Source organism: Poecilia latipinna, unplaced genomic scaffold, assembly GCF_001443285.1.
Source record: "Poecilia latipinna isolate Pla-1442-1.1 unplaced genomic scaffold, P_latipinna-1.0 Scaffold649, whole genome shotgun sequence".
NCBI classification, from domain to species: Eukaryota; Metazoa; Chordata; class Actinopteri; order Cyprinodontiformes; family Poeciliidae; genus Poecilia; species Poecilia latipinna.
The window spans coordinates 25,594-46,919 of NW_015113265.1; the positions used below are offsets into that span (position 1 = coordinate 25,594).

Here is a 21,326-nt window from a genome sequence, read left to right on the forward strand (position 1 = left end):
ACCTTCCCAGATTGTTTGAAGGTATAAATAATTATAGTGAATATAAATTGCTGTAAAAAGTACTTTTCAAAAACAGATTTTATACCAACTGGTTTAAATGTATGCGAGTTTCAGGTACATAAAGGAAAAACAGCGTGTTGTTTTCAGCAAAATCAGGTTTATTGACAGGTTGTACCAGTATACATATTGGTAGAACAGACAAATAGATACATTGGCGACTTGCACAGTATGCGAATGTGGAAGAAGAAGACGTGAAAATGTGCTACAAAAAGGCTTCAATTACTCACACTACCCAAGCTGGGTTAAGACCAAGATACAAAATTAAGACCACTGGGAGGTTTCCTTTGTGCAAATCAAAATGATATCTACATATTAATAATTACAAAACTAATGTACAAACTATACACACAAAAGACTTCTGAAAAATGTACATAGAAATATATAAAAAAGAACTACAGAGCTAACTACAAAGGAGACACTTAGCTTTTAATCAAATGCAAAATACCACTACAGTTAAAGATTTCGCTATATTTATTTTCCATTTTTGATCTCTGTAAGAGCCAAAAACAATGCAACTCATGTAAATATTACATTCACAAAAACTAAAGAAAATGACAATAGAGGAAGACGTAACCCTTCTTTGAACAAGTAAAAAAAAAAAAAAAAACCCTGAGACAAAAACAAAAACAGAACTGAAACAGATAAGCATCTCCTTCAACGTTCTCTCCTGCGAGCTTGTTACTTTTTTCAGTTGCAGAGCAGAGTACAAATTTAGCTCACCAAAATTGAGGGAAGCCCGAGTCCAAAGGCTAAAAATACAGAGAGGAAGAATATTTCTGTGCACAAAATAATACACTTTCACAAACGACTTGCTTCCTTCACCGCACGGCCGGCGGAGGGGAGGTCCAATTCAAACAACACACACCTGAGTAAACGTGTCAGGCGAAAGGGAGAGAGAGCTTCACTGTAAAACATCCTGTCCATAAAACTGGAAAAGGACCAGAGCGGGTCCGGTCCGGTCACAGTAGCTTATTTGTCCCAGGAGGAGGAAAGAGAAGGAGCAGAGATGACTGCGAGGTCCGCTGGAGTAATCATGGCAACCGCTCCCGCTCAGACTGCTTCCATGAGAAAGTTACACAAGAAAGTCAGAGTAAACAGATCAGGTGGGTGGGGGGGGGCGGGAAGAGAGGCCGCAGACTCTCAGTCTCTGGGCTGTTTCCAGGCCTCTGGTCCTCTGCAGACTCATCAGAAGCCCCAACGAGAAGACACAAACCCCTTCTTCTTCATCTTCCTCCTCCTTGGAGCCAGCAGAGAGACATATATATGCCTGCATACCAGACACCGCAGCTCATCTGGGGGGGGAAACAGAAAAGAGGGAGATTAATGTTTAGTTCCTGTAAACTCTGCTGTGGTTGAACACTGGGCAAGGCCAAGTCTTCGTCAGCTTATCACCATCATGCCATTTTATCGGGCTTATCCATAAAGTGTTATTAATTCCTCACATTTAACCAGAGTCGTCCTGTTATGTGGGATTACGCCGCTCGGCCCGGTAATGTTCTCAAGGCATAAATACGTCAGGGTTTGAACAAAGAGAACCCGACTTTGAAAATAAGCTTCTCTGCATTCAAATAAGAAACTAACAACAAAAAAACATCTGCTTTCTTCAGATAAAAGTTCAAATGGCAAATCGCCTTCTTAAAGTCGCATTCTCCAAATTCCTGCACATGGAAGTAGCATTTTTCACGACAAACGCCATAATGAGTTCTTTTGAAACCCTCATCGCAGGCTTTCTGTGCAACCCCAGATAACTCTGCGTCTAATTTACCACGCCTGCTAACATGAAGGAATGTTTCCCTGGATATCTGGAGGGATGGGAGGGGTTGCAGAGAAACTTCATCATGGTGTTTGCTTCTGATTTGCGTGTTTCTGATGATAGCTCTGCTCTTGCTCTCTGCACTGCAAGTTACAGCCTTAAACATCAGCGCTCCGCAGCAGGCGGAGGGTTATTTTGGTAAGCTCTCATTGTCGCAGCTGGCATTACAGGAGGCATCCATGTGCTACGCAGGACTGTTGGAGTTATGAACAATCAGCCTGAGGCACAACAGTTGGATCCAGGTAAAAGCTGCTGGAACAGCAACAGGGTGCAAACAAGTCTGAGGCATATACTTTCAGAAATCGAAGTAAAACAATCCGAACATTAAAATGCCTCAAAGCAGAAACTTGTTTGATTCTTCACAAAGGATGTGAACATTCAGCACAAACAGACGTTGCAATATTTTTGTTTTTACAAAATAAAGTGTGCTATTATGCAGAAGACGGAGCAAGAATCTTGAAAGATTTGCTTGGAGGAAACTAATCCACTGGGATATTTTAAGGCAGCAAACACAAAAACAGGCGAGTGCTATCAGCCCTGCATCAGAGCTGATATTGGACAGGGAGCGTAGGTGGTGCAATACAGGGTCTGACTCACCATGACACAGCTCCTACTCAGCCTGTACTCCTGTACCACTCCAGGCTAAACATGCAATCTCCGTTTGCTGCTTTGGGTTTTACCCTAAGCCCAAAACACGGAGTAAAAAAGGGTGCTAATTTTATGGATTAAAATCAAAACGACGGCAAAACGTCGCAGATGTCACGTTTGTGGAGATGGATGTGCATTTTCCCCTTAATCTGTGTGCAAGCATAAATTTAAGCAAAGAGTTGTTCACTAGGCTGCAACTCCATGTTTCCAATTTTAAATTCCCTTCTGACAGACGATACCTCTGTTCAGAGCGTAAAAAAGTGCGGACCACCCACAGGAGGAAGGCTACAAACCAACACTCTGAAAACTGTTCTTGCATAACAGCTCACTAGGAAAAATCTAAAGTCAGCCAAGGTTATCGTCAGCAGAACAAAACTTTGTAAAAACCCACATCTGAAATCTTTCACAAAATTCTAATTTATGCATCTCCCGTTCCTGGATGGTATCCATCCATCAACCTGCCTTCCTGAGATTTAACTGGAGGTGGTGATGAAGCAAAACTCGCCACGACGCAAACGAGGAGGTACTGCCACTTCCACAGAGCTGAGCAAAAGTAAAGGAACAACAGATGTTGGTATAAAAAAACACACACACACAAACAAAAAGCTACTCCTACTCCAACCTGAGCTTTGTTGCACACTTTAAAAGCTGCTGCTGATGCAGCTAAATGAGGAGTGGAGTTATCAGCCACTGGACACAAATGAACTTTGGTCCATATTGAGCTCTTCACAAACAAATTGAAATCATTTATGCATTTCAGTTCAAAGAGTAAAACTTCATGTCCATCTAAAAATTTTATTTGAGCAATTTCTAAAAAAAAAAAAAAAAAAACAAAGCAATACATTTTAAAGCTATTATTTTTCAACCACACTTTTTCCTTCCACTCAATTTTTCAGAAATATATCTAGCATTCTGAAGAGTCAATATCTTGGGCAAAAGACCTTTTTGTGTGTTGTTCTACTTTTAGATGGAAGCTGTATCGACACTCACCAAACGCTTCACACTAACCTCACGGTTCCCACGTCAAGCCTCAGCTCCCTGAGCCACAACAGCAGATCCTGCCCCCAACCAGCAACAAGCTCCACTCCGTCTCACACACACTTCCTCTAATGTTACATGTCAAGGTCGATAGCATGCAGCCCTGAGCTGGATCATTTACACACATCCCCTTTCACCCACATCTCAAGCTATTATTAATATTAAAACGATCACCAGCTGCCTGATATTCTTTAGAGCCTTGTGTCTGCAGCTAAAACACGTTTTAAAGAAACACTGATTTTAGCCGTTACGTCCCAAAGCGAAGCCCTTCGTTAGTGGCCTGTTCTGGGTTTAATAACGACCACCAAGACGTCCGTCCTGCAATGACCCACACATGACTAGACCTTGCTTCATCTCCATGAGTCTGATGGAGGATTCTGCAGCAAACAGGAATGTTAAAGCCGGGACAAAGATGATCAGTGGGACTGAACGTGCTCCTCTGATTAATTACCAGACGGCCAGCCGTTCCATCCTGCCTCAGCTGGTTGTCTGAAGAGGCCACTGGAACTGTATGACAGCTCGTCTCTTTTTAAGGCTGTAATCTAATTAGTCTGGGTGATTATTCAGCCATTTCAAACGTCGCCTTTCCTTTACCTTTTTGTTACCCTCGGCATGGAGAAAAGGCCAATAAAACCTCCATTAGGTTTATGCTAATGCGGCCGGCCGTGCCGAGGGGCTGCAATGTGGTGAACTGATTACTCGAGGGACCGCAGGAGAAGTGTGCATCTGCGCCGAGGTGGTGGAGGGAGTCGTTGTCGTACGCAGATGCCGCAATAAAAGCTCCTTTCAGCTCGTGTTCCTGGTGGCCCTCACAGCGAGGCATTAATAAAACATTAGTATTGAGTGACTGGGGGGCCCCTGCGCTCCTCCTCCCCGATCCTGATGCGACCTTTCCATTTTACAGCAGCTGTCCGAGCCCGCCAACGAGTCGCACCGCCCCCCCGACCTCTGCAGGTGTACCCTGCCACAGAGAGCTGCCAACTTCAGGAGAGATCCGGCTATAAGAGGCGGGTGTTTATGTGTGTGCATCTTTGGGGTCTGGTAGAAGGGAGTGATAGGGCTGGGAAAGAAACCTTTAAAATAGATAACAGGCATTTTGTGGATGTTTTGGTTTAGTGGGAAAAGGAGGAGATCTGGAAGTACGACTGTATGTGTAGATCTCCAGTTACACCCCGTCTGTGACCAACAGCTAACTAATAACCCTGAGATCACACTAAGAGAGAATACTATTGCTACCCGAACTTTAATTATCGCTGGTGAAGAAGCTGGTTTAATTACAGGTAAGCCCTAGAGACTAACGCAGCTTTACTCGCTGGAAGGATAAAAATAAAACAAAAGCCTTTATTTTAGCTGAGAAAAATCAATCTAAGGAAGCCTGACTCATTTCAGCTGAGATGTTTTGAGAGGGTTTCTTGCTTCTGCAGTCCATTCTGAAGCTGAGCTGCTGCCATTTGAGCGCTGTAAAGCTTATTCTTGTATTGATTTTAATGAATGTATTTGTGGTTAATGTAATACTTCGCTGGTCCGATGGAAAAGCGTCATGGGGCTCTCTCTAATGGCTGCCAGCTGCATTCCCACTACAAATGTGCAAAAAACCTTTTTCAATATTCTGCTAATGTCGATAAAACACAATTTCGTGATTGCTGTGTTTCCATTAAGTAAGGACTGCAATTACAACCACACATGAGCAAGTCTGTACACTTAAGTCTTCACAAATCACGGAGCCGATGGATGTAAACACTTACATGAGCTATATTTATAATTCAGCCACGGCTCTGGTGCTCATCATCCATCTGCCATCAGAGGAGATGTTGGCATCTCATTCGGGTGGAGTTACAAGCCCCTTATTCTTGGGAGCAGCCAAGTATGCGGCCATTTTGGGAAAAGGTGGCCAGTGATTTTACAGAACCGCTATTGATTCAACACTTGAATGGACAAACTCGGGTTTTGATAAACTGCGCGACCCCTCGTGGAGCAAGTTGCACATTGTCCAAAGAAGCCAGTGGCTACAAATAAACTTGTTGCTGCTGTAAACAAACTGGCGTTGCTCATGTGATGAGGAAAAAAAAAAAAAAGCTTACACAAATACCTCGATACGGCTGGGAAAACCACTGAAAAATGGTGAGTTTTTCCATTAAGCAAATTTATTTTATGGTCAACGGAAAAAAGGCTCTGTTGTGTTTATTTTTTTTTAAGCTTAATTTTAAATGTATATTATTTGCCGTTCAAGCAAATAAATCTGCAAATTACACCAATTTCTATGCATCAAACTAGACGTCATGATAGTCGCTGTGACTATTAAATACTTCCAATGGAGAATGAAGTAGGGTTAAGGGTGAAAAAGAGGTCGAGTTTTTTGCTGATGGGGATCGGAGCTGTTTACTCCTGCCTTGACCATAAAGACAAACCTCACTGTTTAAATGGTTACAAATACTTTTCCATCAGCAGCGGCTTCTGGCTCGCTGCTCCGAGTCTGCGGTCTGCCACATCTAATGGAGGAGCACGAGGCAAAGAAATACAGTAGGTGGCGACCAAAAGGGGCAGGGGACAACAATCCGACACGCATCACGCGGCCACGTTAACAGACGTGGACTAACGGGAACGCAGACCACACCTTCATTCCTGCTGAATTAGAACTGGGTCGGCTGGCTCTTTAAGCGACCAGCGATGTCAGCAATGTGCCGGCCCGTGTGAGCGAGTCTGAGGGTAGTAAGAGTGGAAAACAAGTGGTTTTTACTACTGCGTAAAAACCAACAATACTACCAGTGAATACTTGAACAGCTGACTGGTGGTTTTCAAAAGGGAAGGGAACGAATACACACACACACACACACACACACACACACACACACACACACACACTTTGTTTTCTCTCTAACCCCAGCTGAATGTTGACAGCCTCCGGAGAAACGTATTTTTAGGCAGGCGTTAGACTCAGCTGCCAATCTCTGCAGAATATACTTTATGCTCCTGCTGGTCTTACTCGCACTTCAATTTTTCTCCTACTTTGAGATGATTTTATGTTTTCCTTATATTCTAATGAGGTTCCACCACAGGTCAGGTCGGGTCACATATGAAACTACTTGAGGTGGGTAGGATACACAGAAATTGTATTCAAGTAAGAGTAGCACTACTTCAACATATTCTAATCAAGTAGAAATAGCTGTCCAAGAAAATACTTGAGTATTTGATAAAAAGGCTGCTCAAGTACTAACTGATCAGAATATTCAGTTAGTACTTGCAAAAGAAAAACTTTTTTTCCAAAATCAGTTTCTTTCACTAACAAAAACTAAAGAATTTGTTTTTGGCTAAATCAAGTTTCTTCTTCATTTGGTGAAGTTCCTCACAGTGGGTAGAGTATCCAGAAATTTTACTCTAGTAAGAGTAATGATGCTTCATAATAAAATTACTCAAGCAAAAGTAAAAAGTACAGCATAGTAAAAAATACTCCTGAAAGTACATTTCTCCAAAAACTTACTAAAGTAAACGCAAGTGAACACAAGTAACGAGTTACGACTCAACTCTGAAAACTCCTGAGGTCCGAGAAGGCATTAACCCTCCATAACACTCGTATCACCTTTTCTCCTTCAGGCTCCAAGGTCTCAGGTAGAGAAAGAGAGGACACGTGAGGAAAGAAGTTTGACTTGATGGGCCAGAAACTGGAGCTCTTTTTTTTTTTTTTCTTTTAAACACCCCTCCTCCCAGCTCCGCGTTAATTAGGCATACATGTCGTCAGCAGCAGCGGGCTGGTCGGTGTAACTGAGAATTCACAGGGATGTGCTGCCTTGATCTTTTACAGTCAGGCTGTCTGTCTCCATCACAAAAAGAAAAAAACAAAAATCCCTCCACTGCCATGGCGACAGCAGCTGCATACTGCTAAGCCCCCAGCTCCACCATCTCCAGCTGTTTACTGTACACACCAGCCACGCCTAAGCCCTTTGCTCATTACTTGCTTCCTCCTAAAACGCCTCCAAAACTGGCGCCTGTTTGGAGTCTATCAGATGAAAAAAAAAAAGGACTTATAAATCTCAAGTAAACTTTTACTGAATTCACTGTTGAATTTAGTCTGTTGACTTTTAAAAATAACTGTTTTGAATCTGTGACATAATTTTCTCCTAATGTTTCGGAAAGATAAAATTTGTGATATTTTCACAATTCACTGTTCTCCAGCACCACTTGAACTTTGTCCCATTTCAACTATTCAACATTTAGGACATTCAGCATTTGTGTACCGTGACTTCCTATAGAAAATGTCTCGTCTTGAAATCATTCTTGCTTTTCGAAGGACAATTTACTCTCTCCCACTTGGTAACAAACGGTCAGTTCTCAAACCAGGAATCTTTGATGCATCATTAAATTTTATTTAGCTGGAATGTCTTATAACTTGATACACCTTCATTGGACAGAGTGTTTTTGATGAGATTCAGTTATGTTTTCTAAACATCTGATACAGCATTTTGAATTTATACAATATTTAAACTTCTTTAGGAAGTCTCATTTTCAATTTATATTACTTTAATGTTTTAGTGATTTTACAATTAAAACAAAGCTCATCTTTTTCAGCTAATTTCTAATACAGAAACTAATCACTACAGATTATTGAACTCAGAAAATGTCACTTCCGAGTTCACTGCCGTGATTCGATTTGTCCTCTCTCCCTTGTGTTTTGTGAGATTTCTCTAAAAACTCTTCCATGCTTGGGTATGCAGCCATGGCAACGGATTATATAAAGCTACTTCAAAAAGTTGGACAACCAAGCAATAAAATGAAGTGCAGGAGCCCCTGCTGTTGCATAACTAGCTGGCTGAACTGTTTTTGTTTTGATTATTGATTGAATTCAGCTCGCAAACCAGGTCACATGACATGGAGCCCAAAACTTACTCTACCACCTAAGGGCGCATTAAAATGGCCTAAACTCGCACATCATTCAGCCTTTCCTCTTCTCATTCTTCAGCCAGGCCCCTCCTTAAGCTCTCTCTGCAAATACTGAAAGATACGTCAGGGGAAAACCTTTTATCCAGCACAAAAGTGTGAAATTTGCCACCTGTCCTTTCATGAGGCAGACTGAGCTGCTCAACTCCTAAAGCAGTCTGGTATGATGTGAGTAAATTATATTTCCATATCCTGGAGACGGGGCACTGCCTCCTCCCTCGCCGTGTCCCTGAAGCTATAAAAAGACCCCTGAACTGCTGTTTATCCTTCGAAGAGAACAGATTGCCCTGTCAACACATTCTAATCCTATAATTCAATGTATAAATAAGCAGACATCTGCAATATTTTTATGTGGACGAAGTGACAGCGACATATGATCTTACGAAAAAAAAAAAAAGTTGTTTCTGAACGCATCCAGAGGGCACTTCAAATGATACGTCGCCTCTTCCACCTGCTGCCAGTTACTGTCTAACAACAGCTTGTCCATCAGGCAACCCTGACCCCTGCGGATCAAGCTGCCTCACTCAACTCTCCCATCCACACGAGCACAGACCTGATCAGCCGACTCTACACCTCACTCCGCTCTGTGACGGAGGCCTCAGCTCACAGTCCCGGCTTTGTAATTAGCAGCGCCGCTGACATTCTTTCTGCCCCATAAACTCCAACATGTTTGTCCAACACCCGGCACTTAGATAATCTTTAACAGCCGTAACCCCTGGCAACTTGCAAAACAGTTTGCGGCTTTAAAGTGACCGCCTCAGGTTCAAAGTGGCACTCGCCCAGGCACAGAATGTAACAAGGTGGCAGAAGCTGGTTTACACTGCAGCTGAAGTTTGAAACCAACACCAATGTTTAGTTTGCTTCCAAGGAGCCAAACCTTCTGTAGAAGACTGCAAGATAATATGACTCCTTAGAAGTTAGGTATAAAGAAATTCAGTATGACTAAATACTTTTAGACGTTAATGGAAGCTACTCACCTAGAAAAGTTGCAGAGCCCGTGTGTCTAAGACGGCAGGTACTTCCATGTGCTGACGAAGGCAGTAGGAATGAGTGAGTATGGCACACTGGTCACGCTGTCCCAGGAGTCTGATGATGGATCGTAACAGTCTAGCGTCTTACACCTCTGAGCCCCAAAGTACCCTCCAACCACGTACAGCCTGTTCCCTGATGCCACCGCGTGACAGCTGATCCGTTTGGCCGTGACATCACCGAACTTCGACCACTGATACGTCTCGCTGTTGAAGCGGTACGCAGAGCTGGCCGAGAACTCCGTGTCGCCTCCGATTACGACGACGTGGTTGCCGACGACCGCCGCTGCCGTGTACCGCCACAGCTGAGGGCAGGCGGCGGGTACGGACCACCGGTTCTGGCAGGGGTCGAAGCACTGCACCTTGGGGTATTTGTCTCTGTTCACACTGGTGCCTCCGAAAGCAAAGAGTTTGTTTTTGGCACCGACAACCGCGGCATTGCTCACGCCTTCCCTCAGCGGGGCGACCAGGGTCCACTTGTTGCTCTGCGGGTCGTACTGTTCGACTTGTTTTAGAGACACGGACGGAGACGCAGGGAAGGATCCCGCCAGCGACGTGTGTCCTCCCACTACGTACAGCACGTGGTCAAGCTCTGCGGAGCCGTGTCCGAATCTGGCCACCAGCATTGGCGCTGCTTTTGACCACTCGTCGTGCAACGTGTCGTAGACCCAGACATCCTTGGAGGCTCCGTTTTCAGAGCCGCGGCCTCCAGTAACATAAACCTGGAGAACAAAGAGATACAACATAAATTCGAGTCGAAGACATGCTACAAAATAGATTTCCTGCAGTTTAGATTACACACATACCTTACAACCAATGGCACAAGCACTGCACTCCTTCCTGGGGCTTGGGATGTCTGTTTTGGGTGTGATCTCCTTGGTCTTGTTGTCAATCATGTAGACTTTGTCACACATGAATGTCTGTCCCCCCAGAAGCAGCAAGGCCTGGCTCACTTTTCTGGGCCGCGCACAGAACCCCGTCACAATGCCGTCGTTCTGGAGGATCCTCATCTTGCACCGCACTGCGTCTTCTACGATCTCCCGGCCCACCTTGTGGCACATCACCAACTCCTCCGAAGCGACGTTCTTCAGCAGATAGGCCTCTGGCAACAGGGCCAGGCGCACGCAACGCAGCAGATCAGGCAACTCACTGTGCCGCCGCTCCATGTCCGCCTTCACCCAGTCGATGACAGCCTCGTACACCAGGCTCTCGTCCTCCACCTCCAGCTCCTCACTGAGGATCAGCTCCTGGACTTTATCTTTGGGTAGGCTGAGGAAGTCCTCCGTTCTGAAGAGAGTTGCGAAGTTCGCCAGGCACATTCTCCACGACAGCTCATACAGCCTCTGACACTGGTGGGCGTCTGACAGAAGCATCATCCCGAGACAATTAGACGGATGGAGGTTCTTCTCTAGGAACTCTGCCGCTGCGTCCCGGATGTCATGGAACTGAAGCATGTCCCCGGCTTCCAGCAGCGACTCCGCGTTCTCCTCATTGATGATGACCCGGGCCGAGTAGGCGTAGTCAAGCAACAGCTCCAGTACTTCCGGGTGGAGGGAGTCGTGAAAGTTGACGTCAGCATCCCGACTCTCCCTGAGCCCGCCGCTGAACATGGCCTCAAAGTAGCGGCTACAGGAGGCCAGGACCGCCCGGTGGCATGGGAAGGAGCGGTTGCCGGCTTTCAGCACGACGTCGGTGAAGACTCTTCGCTTGCGCAGCAGGTTGAGCTGAGTCAACAGGCTGTCGGCGTGCGATGTCTTGTGAAACAGCTGGATGTTCATGGAGCCGGAGCTGGAGCGTGACTTCCGGTTTTCGTGGTTGCTTACTGACATCTTGACTTTGACCTGGCAACAAAAGACAGCAGAAAAAAATGTCAATAAACTGCATCAAAGTGGCCAACTTAATTGGATTTTTATAGCATTTTTTTGTTTGGCTTGTACTGAGGAAGACGTAAAATCTAAAGGAAGAAAATACAGAAAAATTGCCCAATTGGTTGATAAACAAAAAATGTAATAATGGATGGAATGACAAATGGAAAAAAAAAAGATAATTTGACAAATAAATATTAATATTTGGATAATAAGTGGATAGTGCTGGATGGACAGGAAAACTTGATATATAAACAAACAATTATGAATTCAAAATTAGATGAAAAGAACACATGGATGGAAAAAGATGTTGACAAATGAATGGACAACAGAGGGTTGCACAAACAAATGGACGGATGCATAATAAATAGGTAATTAGATAATTTTATCTTTCCCCACACCAGAACCCTTTATACCTTCTTTTGATGTGACCATTACTTCCTTGCCATATGTATGAATAACCCCAGTAGATGATGAATGATTGTTCAAAAATAAAACCCTTGCATCAGCTGAACGGAAATGAACTTCAGACTGTAGAGAGAGATGAAAGGAGACGAGATAAGAAGCACTCCCACTGCAAAACCAGTGTGTACACTGCATGCCACAGAGATGTACACTGTAAAATCAATAAAACACACATCGCAGTCAGGCCTCAAAGACAAAATAAACGGGGGGAAAAAAAACTATAAAATGACCTACATTGACTTGTCGTTCAGTGTAATTACAGTAAGCTAAAGAAGAAACACCTGGGCGTGCTATCCTGATTCACATCTCACTGCCCCTATAAACAATTGAGGACTGAGTCACCAGATGAATTCCTGCATGCTTGTTCTGTTCCTCAGCTGGATCACATGCAAGATGGTGCCAAAGGCGAAGCTTTAAAGCCCACATTTGAAGTGACACCTCAAACCAGCTCCTTCGGGACCAAATTATATAACCAGACTGACACACAATAAAACAGAAACCTCTTCCAGATCATTTGAGGAGCCAGAATTACAGCTCCCGCACAGAAATATGTTGAATAATACGCTACAGCTGAATCGACGCACCTTTATTATGGTAATTACCTCCTAGAGAGGAAAAAAAAAAAGTCCAGGCTTCATAAAGGCTGCACTCTGCTTGAAAGCGACCAAATAAATATCTTCCGCTTAAAAGCTCCTTTTGTTTCAAAGTAGATAAATTTAAGTCGACTATTCACTCCGGCTGAAAAGGCCGGACTTCCGTGGAGGGACTCTGAGTGAAACCTAACTGGGTTTTGTGCAGTAAATGGGGAAACTCTGGTCAGCAGATCACCATGCGCTCAACTTTCCTCCTAAGTTAGCAGCAGTCTAAAAAACATCCTGCAGCTTTACAGCCGAGATCAAAGCGTCCCGAATTACAGCCTAAAGCCAGTCCCCTTCCAAACACACACTTTTATGGGGACATAGAAACGCCAAATGAGCAAAAATCCGTATTTAAGGTAAATATTAAGCGTCTTGAAGCTTACCTTTGACACGAGCAGAAGGGCCGATCCAGATTCCTTTATCTCGGCTACAACTTCGTCTTCGATCTCTCTGAAGTTGCGCCGCAATTTAGACAAATCTGCTTTTTAAATCCACAACTAAATCCCACACTAAATGGCTAGAAGATGATAAAGACGGACGGGCCATTTGTTTGTTCTAAAACTTGGAGTGTGTCCGCGTAGGAACAACGTGAAAAGTTAATAGCTCCGAGGACGACGGTTGAAGCCCGACAGGCAGCGAGTCTGAATCGAGAGAAAGAGCAGAGGCAGCAGTGGAACTCCTCTGACTCCGCCCATCTCGCTGCAGCTGACCAATCAGCTGCCGCCTCCGCTGAAAAGCCTTCCTTTGTATTCATTCCTCATTGTCACAAAAGCGCTGCAATAAATCAGCCAAAAACACCTGTCATTGGGTGCTTAAGCTGACTTTAACAGTAACTTTATTGAACTTGGAGCGGAATTGAAAATGTGATGGCCATTCCTTCCGAAGCGCTGACTTTGTTACACTCATTTGTGTTCAACATTTAACATTCTGCATGAAGTTTTAAGATTTTCTTCTTCTTCTTCTTCTTCTTCTTCTTCTTCTTCTTTTTTTTTTTTTTTTTTTTTTTTTTTTTTTTTTTTTTTTTTTTTTTTTTTTTTTTTTTTTTACATTTCTGCAACATTTCACAAATGCCATGCATCAAAACATACACGCATGCTGCTCCCAACCCATTTTGGTTTAATCAGATTATGTTTGTCATTGTAATAGGTTATGTGTATTTTTATATGTATGCTATGACTGAATGGTCTCAGAGTTCAAGTTTGTGAATCCTATTACTCTAAATTCAAAGGCGTTTAGGTATCCTTGCATCCTGATTCCTGACATATATTTCTTATTAGGGCCACTCTTCAAATACATACTGCCTATATTTATACTTTATATTTCCCCTACACATAAAAACAGACATGTCAGCGTCACAGTTAGAAAGAGAAAAGGTTGACAGCCATACTTGGTGACAGAAACACAAGTTAACACCTCTTTCAAAATATCACAGAAAATAAGTAAATTGCTTTGGGAAAAAACAACAACTCTAAAAGTCTTCTTTTCGGACATTTTGGCATTATGTAAATAGTGAAATGTGTCACAAGTTTATGGTGTTCACCAATACTTTTTATTGTCATTATTTCCTTTTTGTAAATTCCTTCAGGATTCCTTTACCAGTAATAAGGCTCTAAAACAAATAAAACACAAAGTGCTCAGAAAGAAACCAAGCACAATACTGTCTTTGAAATGCACTGAAATTATGGCTTGCATTGCAAAGTACTGAGTCTCTTGATCATACATATGACACTTCAAAGACATCTAACGCACAGAAACACTGACTAAATTATTCAGGTTTTTCCAGTTAGAAGCTAGATTGTTCTTTATTTACATTGCTAAACCGAGTTTCAACAACTGAATGATACATCAAAGCTGCACACTCCCAAGAAAAAAAAACTCTTAGTGATTGCTTAAAAATGGTTTTGAATACAAAAGCTATTGTGGTCCCAGCGTGAAAGATGCAAAATATTGTTGTAAAAGTTGAACTTTCCCCCTTATAGATTTCTTAATTTTTCTTCTTTTTTTTTTACACTTGCAGGTTTCAAATCACCGAATGCTGAGCAAACAACCACCCTGGCCCTACATGAAAAATTTATTGCACCTCTGAATCTAGTAACTTGGTGTGTTACCTTTGCTCGCAACATCTGCAAGTGTTGGTGATGTCCATGAGTCTTATCCATTGATGTGGAGGAATGTTGACCCACTATTCTTTGAAGAAATGCTTTAATTCAAACACATTGTTTTTTGTTTTTTTTTACTATAGTGCTTATCAATCAGATATGTCTCCTTATTTGGGCATTCCAAGGTATTTATTTTATAACCCTAGTGTACTTCAGCAATCATGGTTCCACCAGTTACTTCCAGTAATCCAAGTCCTGACAGAGAGGACCAACCCAGATCACCACTCTACCTCCACCAGGGGTAATTGTGGGTATGATGTTCTTTTTCTGAAATGCTGTTTCAGTGTCGCGACAGATGTGAGAGGACGGATGCCTTTCAGAAAGTTCATTCCAAGAAATGTTTCCCAAAACATTTCACATTTTATATGTTCACGTAATGTTTTGTTGGTTTCTTTGTCCCCTTTGAGATTCTCTGTAAGGGTGGCAAATACAGTTTCATGTGATTCTACGTCCTAGATGTCTATCATCTTGTGATTTTGCAAAAGAAAGAATCTCAGATTACTTTTCGCATTTTAACTTAAGCACTAAAACGGACACTAGGATTGTTTGCACTCATCGGCTCAACTAACTCCACACAGGCCTAACCAACAGACTCAATGATCATATGATTGCAGGTTAAGATTTTGTGAGGCGCCTCAAATTGCTTCTTTAGTGAAATTCCCGACATTTTCTGCAGGATCTGCGTGCTTGTGAGGTTTTAAAATAATTTTTTATAAAGAATGTCCCTGCATTTCAGGCAGGCTCCCAGAAGAAAAACTAACGCCAGCTTGTAATATGTCAAATTCAGCCTGCACATACAAAGAAATCAAGAATCAACACTGAACAACAGAAGCTTGTGTTTATGTTTCAAAGTGCATTTCAAAATAAAAAGGTGTGCCTGATTTCCCTGAATTCTTCAGTGACAGATATATTTAGGTATTCGAAAAATTAAAGTTATCTCTGTTGGGATATGCCTGAACTTGTCCACAAGTGTATTTAATGTCATGAGAGAAAAGTTGTATTTAGGTGTGCCAGTTCCTCCATTGTGCAACCTGCTGCTATGGTTTACTGAAGAAGCAAAGTCATTGTTCATGTCATTAGCAGTACCTGTTTTTTTTCACATTTTGAAAAGTTAACAATACACTTCAAAGCAATATATATATATATATATATATATATATATATATATATATATATATATATATATATATATATATATATATATGTAATTTAATGAACATACATTTTGGGTGACCCTGTTTTTTTTGCACTAAACTGAGTGACCCACAGCAGCAGGACCCCAACTTGCAGAGCAGATTCCACACTTCTCAGGTTTCCCCTTCCCCTCTATGAGCTCCTCGCTCCCTCTTAGTGTCACTCAGCAGCTGCTTCTGAAGCTTCAAAGCTGCTGCTGTTCCTCAGCTGTCACAGTTTGTGTGGATGAGAGCATGTCTGTTTTTCAGTAATCTCCTTTTTCATACTCTGCCTCTGACTGTTTTCACAATGATAGCTTCCAATTTCAGTGCCAGTCATGTCAAAATATTATGCGGCCGTGCAAAAGTACTCATACCTTTGAGCTGTCCCACATTCTGTTGCATTACAGCCACTATCCCCATTATTTTCAGTGTGATTTTATGAGACAAACACAAGGTAGTGCATAATTGAGAAATTACATTTATATACATAGCTTCCATTTCTTTATGAATAAGCATCTTAAAGGAGAGCCATCTATTAGTATTTCGAACCTCTGAATCGAATACAGACTAGAGTAAGTAAAATTTCAACCCATTAACTTAAGTCAAATAAGAAAATGTTAACTCTGGAGGAGCGACAGTGGTCCACAGCTCAGGTGCGAGATTCTATCAACAAAGTTTTTCACCTTTTGCCACAAGTAAGTATAGGGGATCCAGCAAGAAAAACTGCCATGTCATATGCGATCAAAATTGAACTTTCATAGTTTGGCAGAAAACTAACATCACATATCAGCCTGAATACACATCAGCCACATAGTGTAACATGATGGCAGCATGATCATGTTTTCACTTTCTCTAGTGGAAACAAGAAACCAATAATGATGTGAAGAAGGATACAGCTAAATACCGCTGAAACAAAGCTGAAAAAACTTGTTAAATGTTGAAAAAATACTTCAGGCAGAGGTTAGAGATGCACTTCTCTGCAAAAGAACATCCCCTAAAATAGAGTTAAACTTATGGAAAACTGATTGACGCACACCTCACAAGACCTAGTGGTGTAATTTACTTGTGAAGCTTGAATTCAGATGTAAGAAATGTATTTGTAAAAGCTTTTAACAGAACACATAATTTACCTTCCACTTCATAATTGCGCCCTACTTTGTCATGTTCGATTAGATAAAATCCTAAGAAAACACATTGCTGTTTCTGATCATAGCAGGACAAAATGTGAAAAAGAACGAATGTATGAATCATTCTGCAAGCATTGCACTGCTTCACACTTGGAGGTCCCTCGCAACAGTCAGGGTGTAACTTCAAAGCTCAGCATCAGTAACCACACACTCTTGTAATTTATATTTTCATAACCATGGCCGCCTGGCCTCACTGGAGCCTTGTCTGAAAGCTGACTGGACCAAATGCTTTCATACACACAAGTGTGCCTGAAGGAGATTAAGATTTTAAAGAGATTAGAATAATGAACTCATGATTATAATCTGGGGTTAATTCATTTTGCTGCTCTGTGACCCTCCCCCTTCACCAGTCAAAACTCTGTGCTTGTTCCTCTATACAAGCATTGTGTAACTGTTCATTAAATACTCAAAGGGAGGCCCGCCACTCATCGGACCCCCCACAATTATCCCCTAATGCCCCTAGGAGTCTTCAGTTCACCACTGTCCGTTTGGAGAACAGTAACCGTTACTTTATTGTTGCCAAAGGGCTCACTGCGCCACATGTTTGTTCACTCAAGGCAGGTGGTCTTCCCACTGAGGTCAACGTCTGAAACATAAGGCGAGGAGTCTTTATAGGGGTCCTCTTCCCTCCCAAGGTCTCAGCAATGAACAAATAAGAGGTTCATATAATCATTAAAGAATGTTGCATATTTAGAGATTCTTCAATGAATTGTGGAAATATTGGTGTTTAACTGTCTTGCCTTTATCTCAAATAAAAGATAAAGGATTTTCTATTCTATTCAACAATGTTTAAACTCAGTTCATAGATGTTTGCAATGGGTTAAAGGTAGCACCCCAAAGCGGACAATAAAAAATATCAATGTTTTGTGAACAATACAGCAGTATTTGTTGGTACAACATTTAGAAAAATACTCAATAGGATTTTATTTTGCTCTGATTTGGCTGTGTGGAGTGTATCTCCACCTTGTGGTAAATGTCCAGTAACGCATGTACATGATGAGGGTTTGAGATTTAGACCACCTCATAACTACCCATACAGAGAACTTTGTTAATCTCTGGACCTTCTTTGTATAGAACAAACATTAAAATAATCATTAAAAAACTGTTAACACACAAATTACTCCCACTTTTAAGCCTTTACTGACAAAAGTCTTGAGTTTTGGAATAATTAAAAGTTATCTTCAGCAATAAATCTCAAGGATTTCTGAACCATTTCCAAACTTTTCTTTGAACTTAAGCTGCTTTTTAATCGATTTTCAATATAGTATTTTACCATCTATGAAGAATATAATAATGTGTTCTGATATTTCAAGCAATAAAACACCCCTGAAGTCAGCAGCATCAGCAGGACTCAGGAGAACTTGACTGCATCCTGAGGAGGTAATTCAGCCATTTTATTCATGTGTGTTAGACCAGGGGCACGTCTAGAGGTTGCAGGACTTCAGCCCTCAAGGCCTGGATTTGAAGACCCCTGATCTAAAGCAGGTAGGGCGGGGTGCTTTATAGACCAGGGTTGGGACATACTTTTTTAATCAAACAGACAGCATAGCTCATCAACATAGCTGTTGAACTATAACTCAGTATTTTGGGATATCTTCTAAGACACGTGTCAAACTCAAGGCCTGCAGGCCACATGTGGCCATGTCATTTTATTTATATATATATATATATATATATATATATGTATATGTTGAATTACTAAAAGAGGAGAGTTACTTTGAGTCTATTTACAGAACTTCATTTCCCGTGATGCAGAGTACATCTTTTGACGGAAATGACGTTGAGCGTCTTCCTTCTTTGTCAAGGGCACTGGAAACTGTATGAAACCTAGCAGCTGTAGTCTGCACGTGTAGCCATAAACCAGCTTAATAAAGTATCTATTTTGAACCTGACACTGGTAGAGATGGACGGGTTCGGGTCAGACTTCTCAGCAGGAGGGTCCGGCGGTAAAATTGACACCGGGACCATCATGGAGCAGGTTAAAGTCCAAATAGCGGTGGCTAACGCTCAAGAGCTCCTGCAGGTAAACCAATGGATCTTTGGTGCTAAGCTAACAAGATACAATTAAGCTGTGTGTTAACGTGTGATTGCCACGGCAAATATATTTTGATACAGCCGATAATTTGTCAGCTAGTATAGAAAATAATGTTTTGAAATAAACACTGGTTTTAATACAAGTTTGCTTGTGTTGCCCCTCCGAATAAAGTGTTACAATGACCACTGTTTTTTATGCTTCAGAGAATGACTGATAAATGCTTCAAGAAGTGTATAGGAAAGCCTGGAAGCTCATTGGACAATTCTGAACAGGTATGTGTTTAAGAGAGTTTTTTATTATTATTACACCCCTCACCGACTCAGAAGTTTGTATGAACTTTTTGTATTTTTTGTTTAGCTTAGATGATGTAGTTATGATTGCGATGTAACCGTGTAGTATCTCTCGTGTGCCTTTGGTTATTTCTATATCTGCTTAATGGCACAAGCTAACTAAGCTGATGGGGAGACCGCAAGAGCATAGAAATGATCTCAAAGCGTCAAATTTGTAGTTGTTTAAGGTTCATTCTTTAAACTATGGCTTATGAATATCACATTTTAATAAGTATTTTTTTAATTAAACATTTACAAGGATCTTAAAGAAGTTGCAAATGTACTATACATAATGTAATATAATAATGTAATATACATTACATAAAATAATGTACTACCTGCTATAATTACTATGTGATCATAAATTACATAGCCACATATTTAATGTTGCTAATTTAATCAAGTCTGCTTCTTGTGTCTTATTTTCAATACACATTGTAACATTAAGTTAATCCATTAAATGATTAATCAATGACTCCTGACGTTTCACTGAAACGTTGAAATTCAGACATGACCGTCGGACAAAATGAATCTGAGAAATAACCTTATCTGAACAGTTTGATACATAATAATGCAATAATTAAAAGTTTAGCTTTTTTTTCCCTTTGTCATAACAACTAGTGCTGCACGATATTTCAAATACAACCTTCATTGCAACATATATATTTGAAAGAGCTGCTTAGATTCAACATTGATGACAATAAATCTTTCTTTGCCCTTTAAAAATGGAACTTAAACATCTCTCTTACAAGATGCTACACCTGTTTTCTTTCTTTTTTCCCCCCCCCCCCCCCGAAATGCATCGCCATGTGCATGGACAGATATATGGACGCCTGGAACACTGTGTCCCGAACATACAACTCCAGGCTGCAGAGAGAACGAGCTCGAATGTGAAAAAACTCCAAAACTCGCTACCTCCTTCTCTTTGTCGGGTCGCTGCTGCACTGTGAGGACAAGGCACAGTGCAGCACTGGAGCAGGTGTACAATGTCAGCAGCACAACCCCCCCCCCCCCATCTGTCACAATTAGACAGATGAGACCTGTGGACTCTGACCCGTAACAGAATCTTTGTGGACATTTTTGCTTTTACTTTTGAGGAATGTTTGCCAATACAGTTTAATTATTCCTGTTATATGTAATAAATGCAGCAACAGATGGTGCAAAGGCTGATGTTTAACTGGAAAATTAATCAGATTGGACAGAAACACTTTACACCCCCTCCTAGAACTTATGCATTTACACTTTATAAATCACACATGCCACTCAATATCTATGCATCTTTTTAATTGATTTCCCCTCTAGTTATGCATTTTGTCTGCAGCTACTTCCTCCTCAGATGCTCACAAATCTGGCTTAGACTAAATTGGCTGACAGTTGATGTGTTAATATTATTGGATAAAGCTTGTTAACTCCTTCAGTCTTTCAGGTGGAGAGGATTTCACCTGAAATCCTGTCTGAGAATCCCACTGGGGCTCTGAGCTAAAACATAAACAAGCAAAACTTATTACCTAGTTACAATAAACATAATGTGGACCTGTTGGCAACATTAACTGTAACTTTAAAGTCTCACAGCTGACATTCACAGCCCTCCAGCCAGCCTATATCAAGCTACAGCTGAAGAACAAAACTGTTTTGTCTGACATGTTTCCTATGTGTTACTCTAGCTGCTGCCCTTCCACAGTGGTGGGATTGTTTCAGCCGGGCTCTGCTTCACACAGTCAGGATACAGCACCGTTGTCAGCTCTGTGTGTGTGTAGCTGCTCAGGCGTACGGGGAAGTACAACCCACCTGCATAGTTTGAGTGAGAGAAGCCTGTAAGCACAGACTGCAGAGGATTTGTGTGCAAAAAGAAATTATTTTAATTGGGGAAAAAAAAAAAAGAAAAAGAATAAATCTGGTTAATCAGGTTTCTTCTTCTCTGTGTGTCTCATCAAGTATGATTGAAAGAACACTA

At 41.6% G+C, this 21,326-nt stretch overlaps 2 protein-coding genes across 2 annotated transcripts; one reads left to right on the forward strand and one right to left on the reverse strand.

Moving 5' to 3' along the window:
• Positions 1-137: 137 nt before the first annotated feature.
• enc3 (ectodermal-neural cortex 3) lies at positions 138-13,143 on the reverse strand. The gene is made up of 4 exons (XM_015043786.1): positions 12,871-13,143; positions 10,326-11,360; positions 9,469-10,241; positions 138-1,352 (listed from the first exon to the last, which is right to left on the reverse strand). Exons 2-3 carry the CDS (start codon positions 11,346-11,348, stop codon positions 9,495-9,497), a joined length of 1,770 nt encoding a protein of 589 aa, XP_014899272.1. The 5' UTR covers positions 11,349-11,360; positions 12,871-13,143; the 3' UTR covers positions 138-1,352; positions 9,469-9,494.
• Positions 13,144-18,783: 5,640 nt separating this feature from the next.
• Positions 18,784-20,639, forward strand: timm13 (translocase of inner mitochondrial membrane 13 homolog (yeast)). Its single transcript, XM_015043790.1, has 3 exons — positions 18,784-19,031; positions 19,247-19,314; positions 20,167-20,639. The coding sequence occupies exons 1-3, from the start codon at positions 18,912-18,914 to the stop codon at positions 20,264-20,266; spliced, it is 288 nt and encodes a 95-aa protein (XP_014899276.1). The 5' UTR covers positions 18,784-18,911; the 3' UTR covers positions 20,267-20,639.
• Positions 20,640-21,326: the final 687 nt, after the last annotated feature.

Bases quoted from the DNA above. Each gene is read 5' to 3' on its own strand.
- enc3 (XM_015043786.1), bottom strand. From the start codon at position 11,348: ATGTCAGTAAGCAACCACGAAAACCGGAAGTCACGCTCCAGCTCCGGC. The intron at 10,242-10,325 runs GTATGTGTGTAA...TTTGTTCTCCAG, and splicing joins CTTGTGCCATTGGTTGTAAG to GTTTATGTTACTGGAGGCCG.
- timm13 (XM_015043790.1), top strand. From the start codon at position 18,912: ATGGACGGGTTCGGGTCAGACTTCTCAGCAGGAGGGTCCGGCGGTAAA. The intron at 19,032-19,246 runs GTAAACCAATGG...TTTATGCTTCAG, and splicing joins ACGCTCAAGAGCTCCTGCAG to AGAATGACTGATAAATGCTT. The intron at 19,315-20,166 runs GGTATGTGTTTA...CCCCCCCCCCCC, and splicing joins TCATTGGACAATTCTGAACA to GAAATGCATCGCCATGTGCA.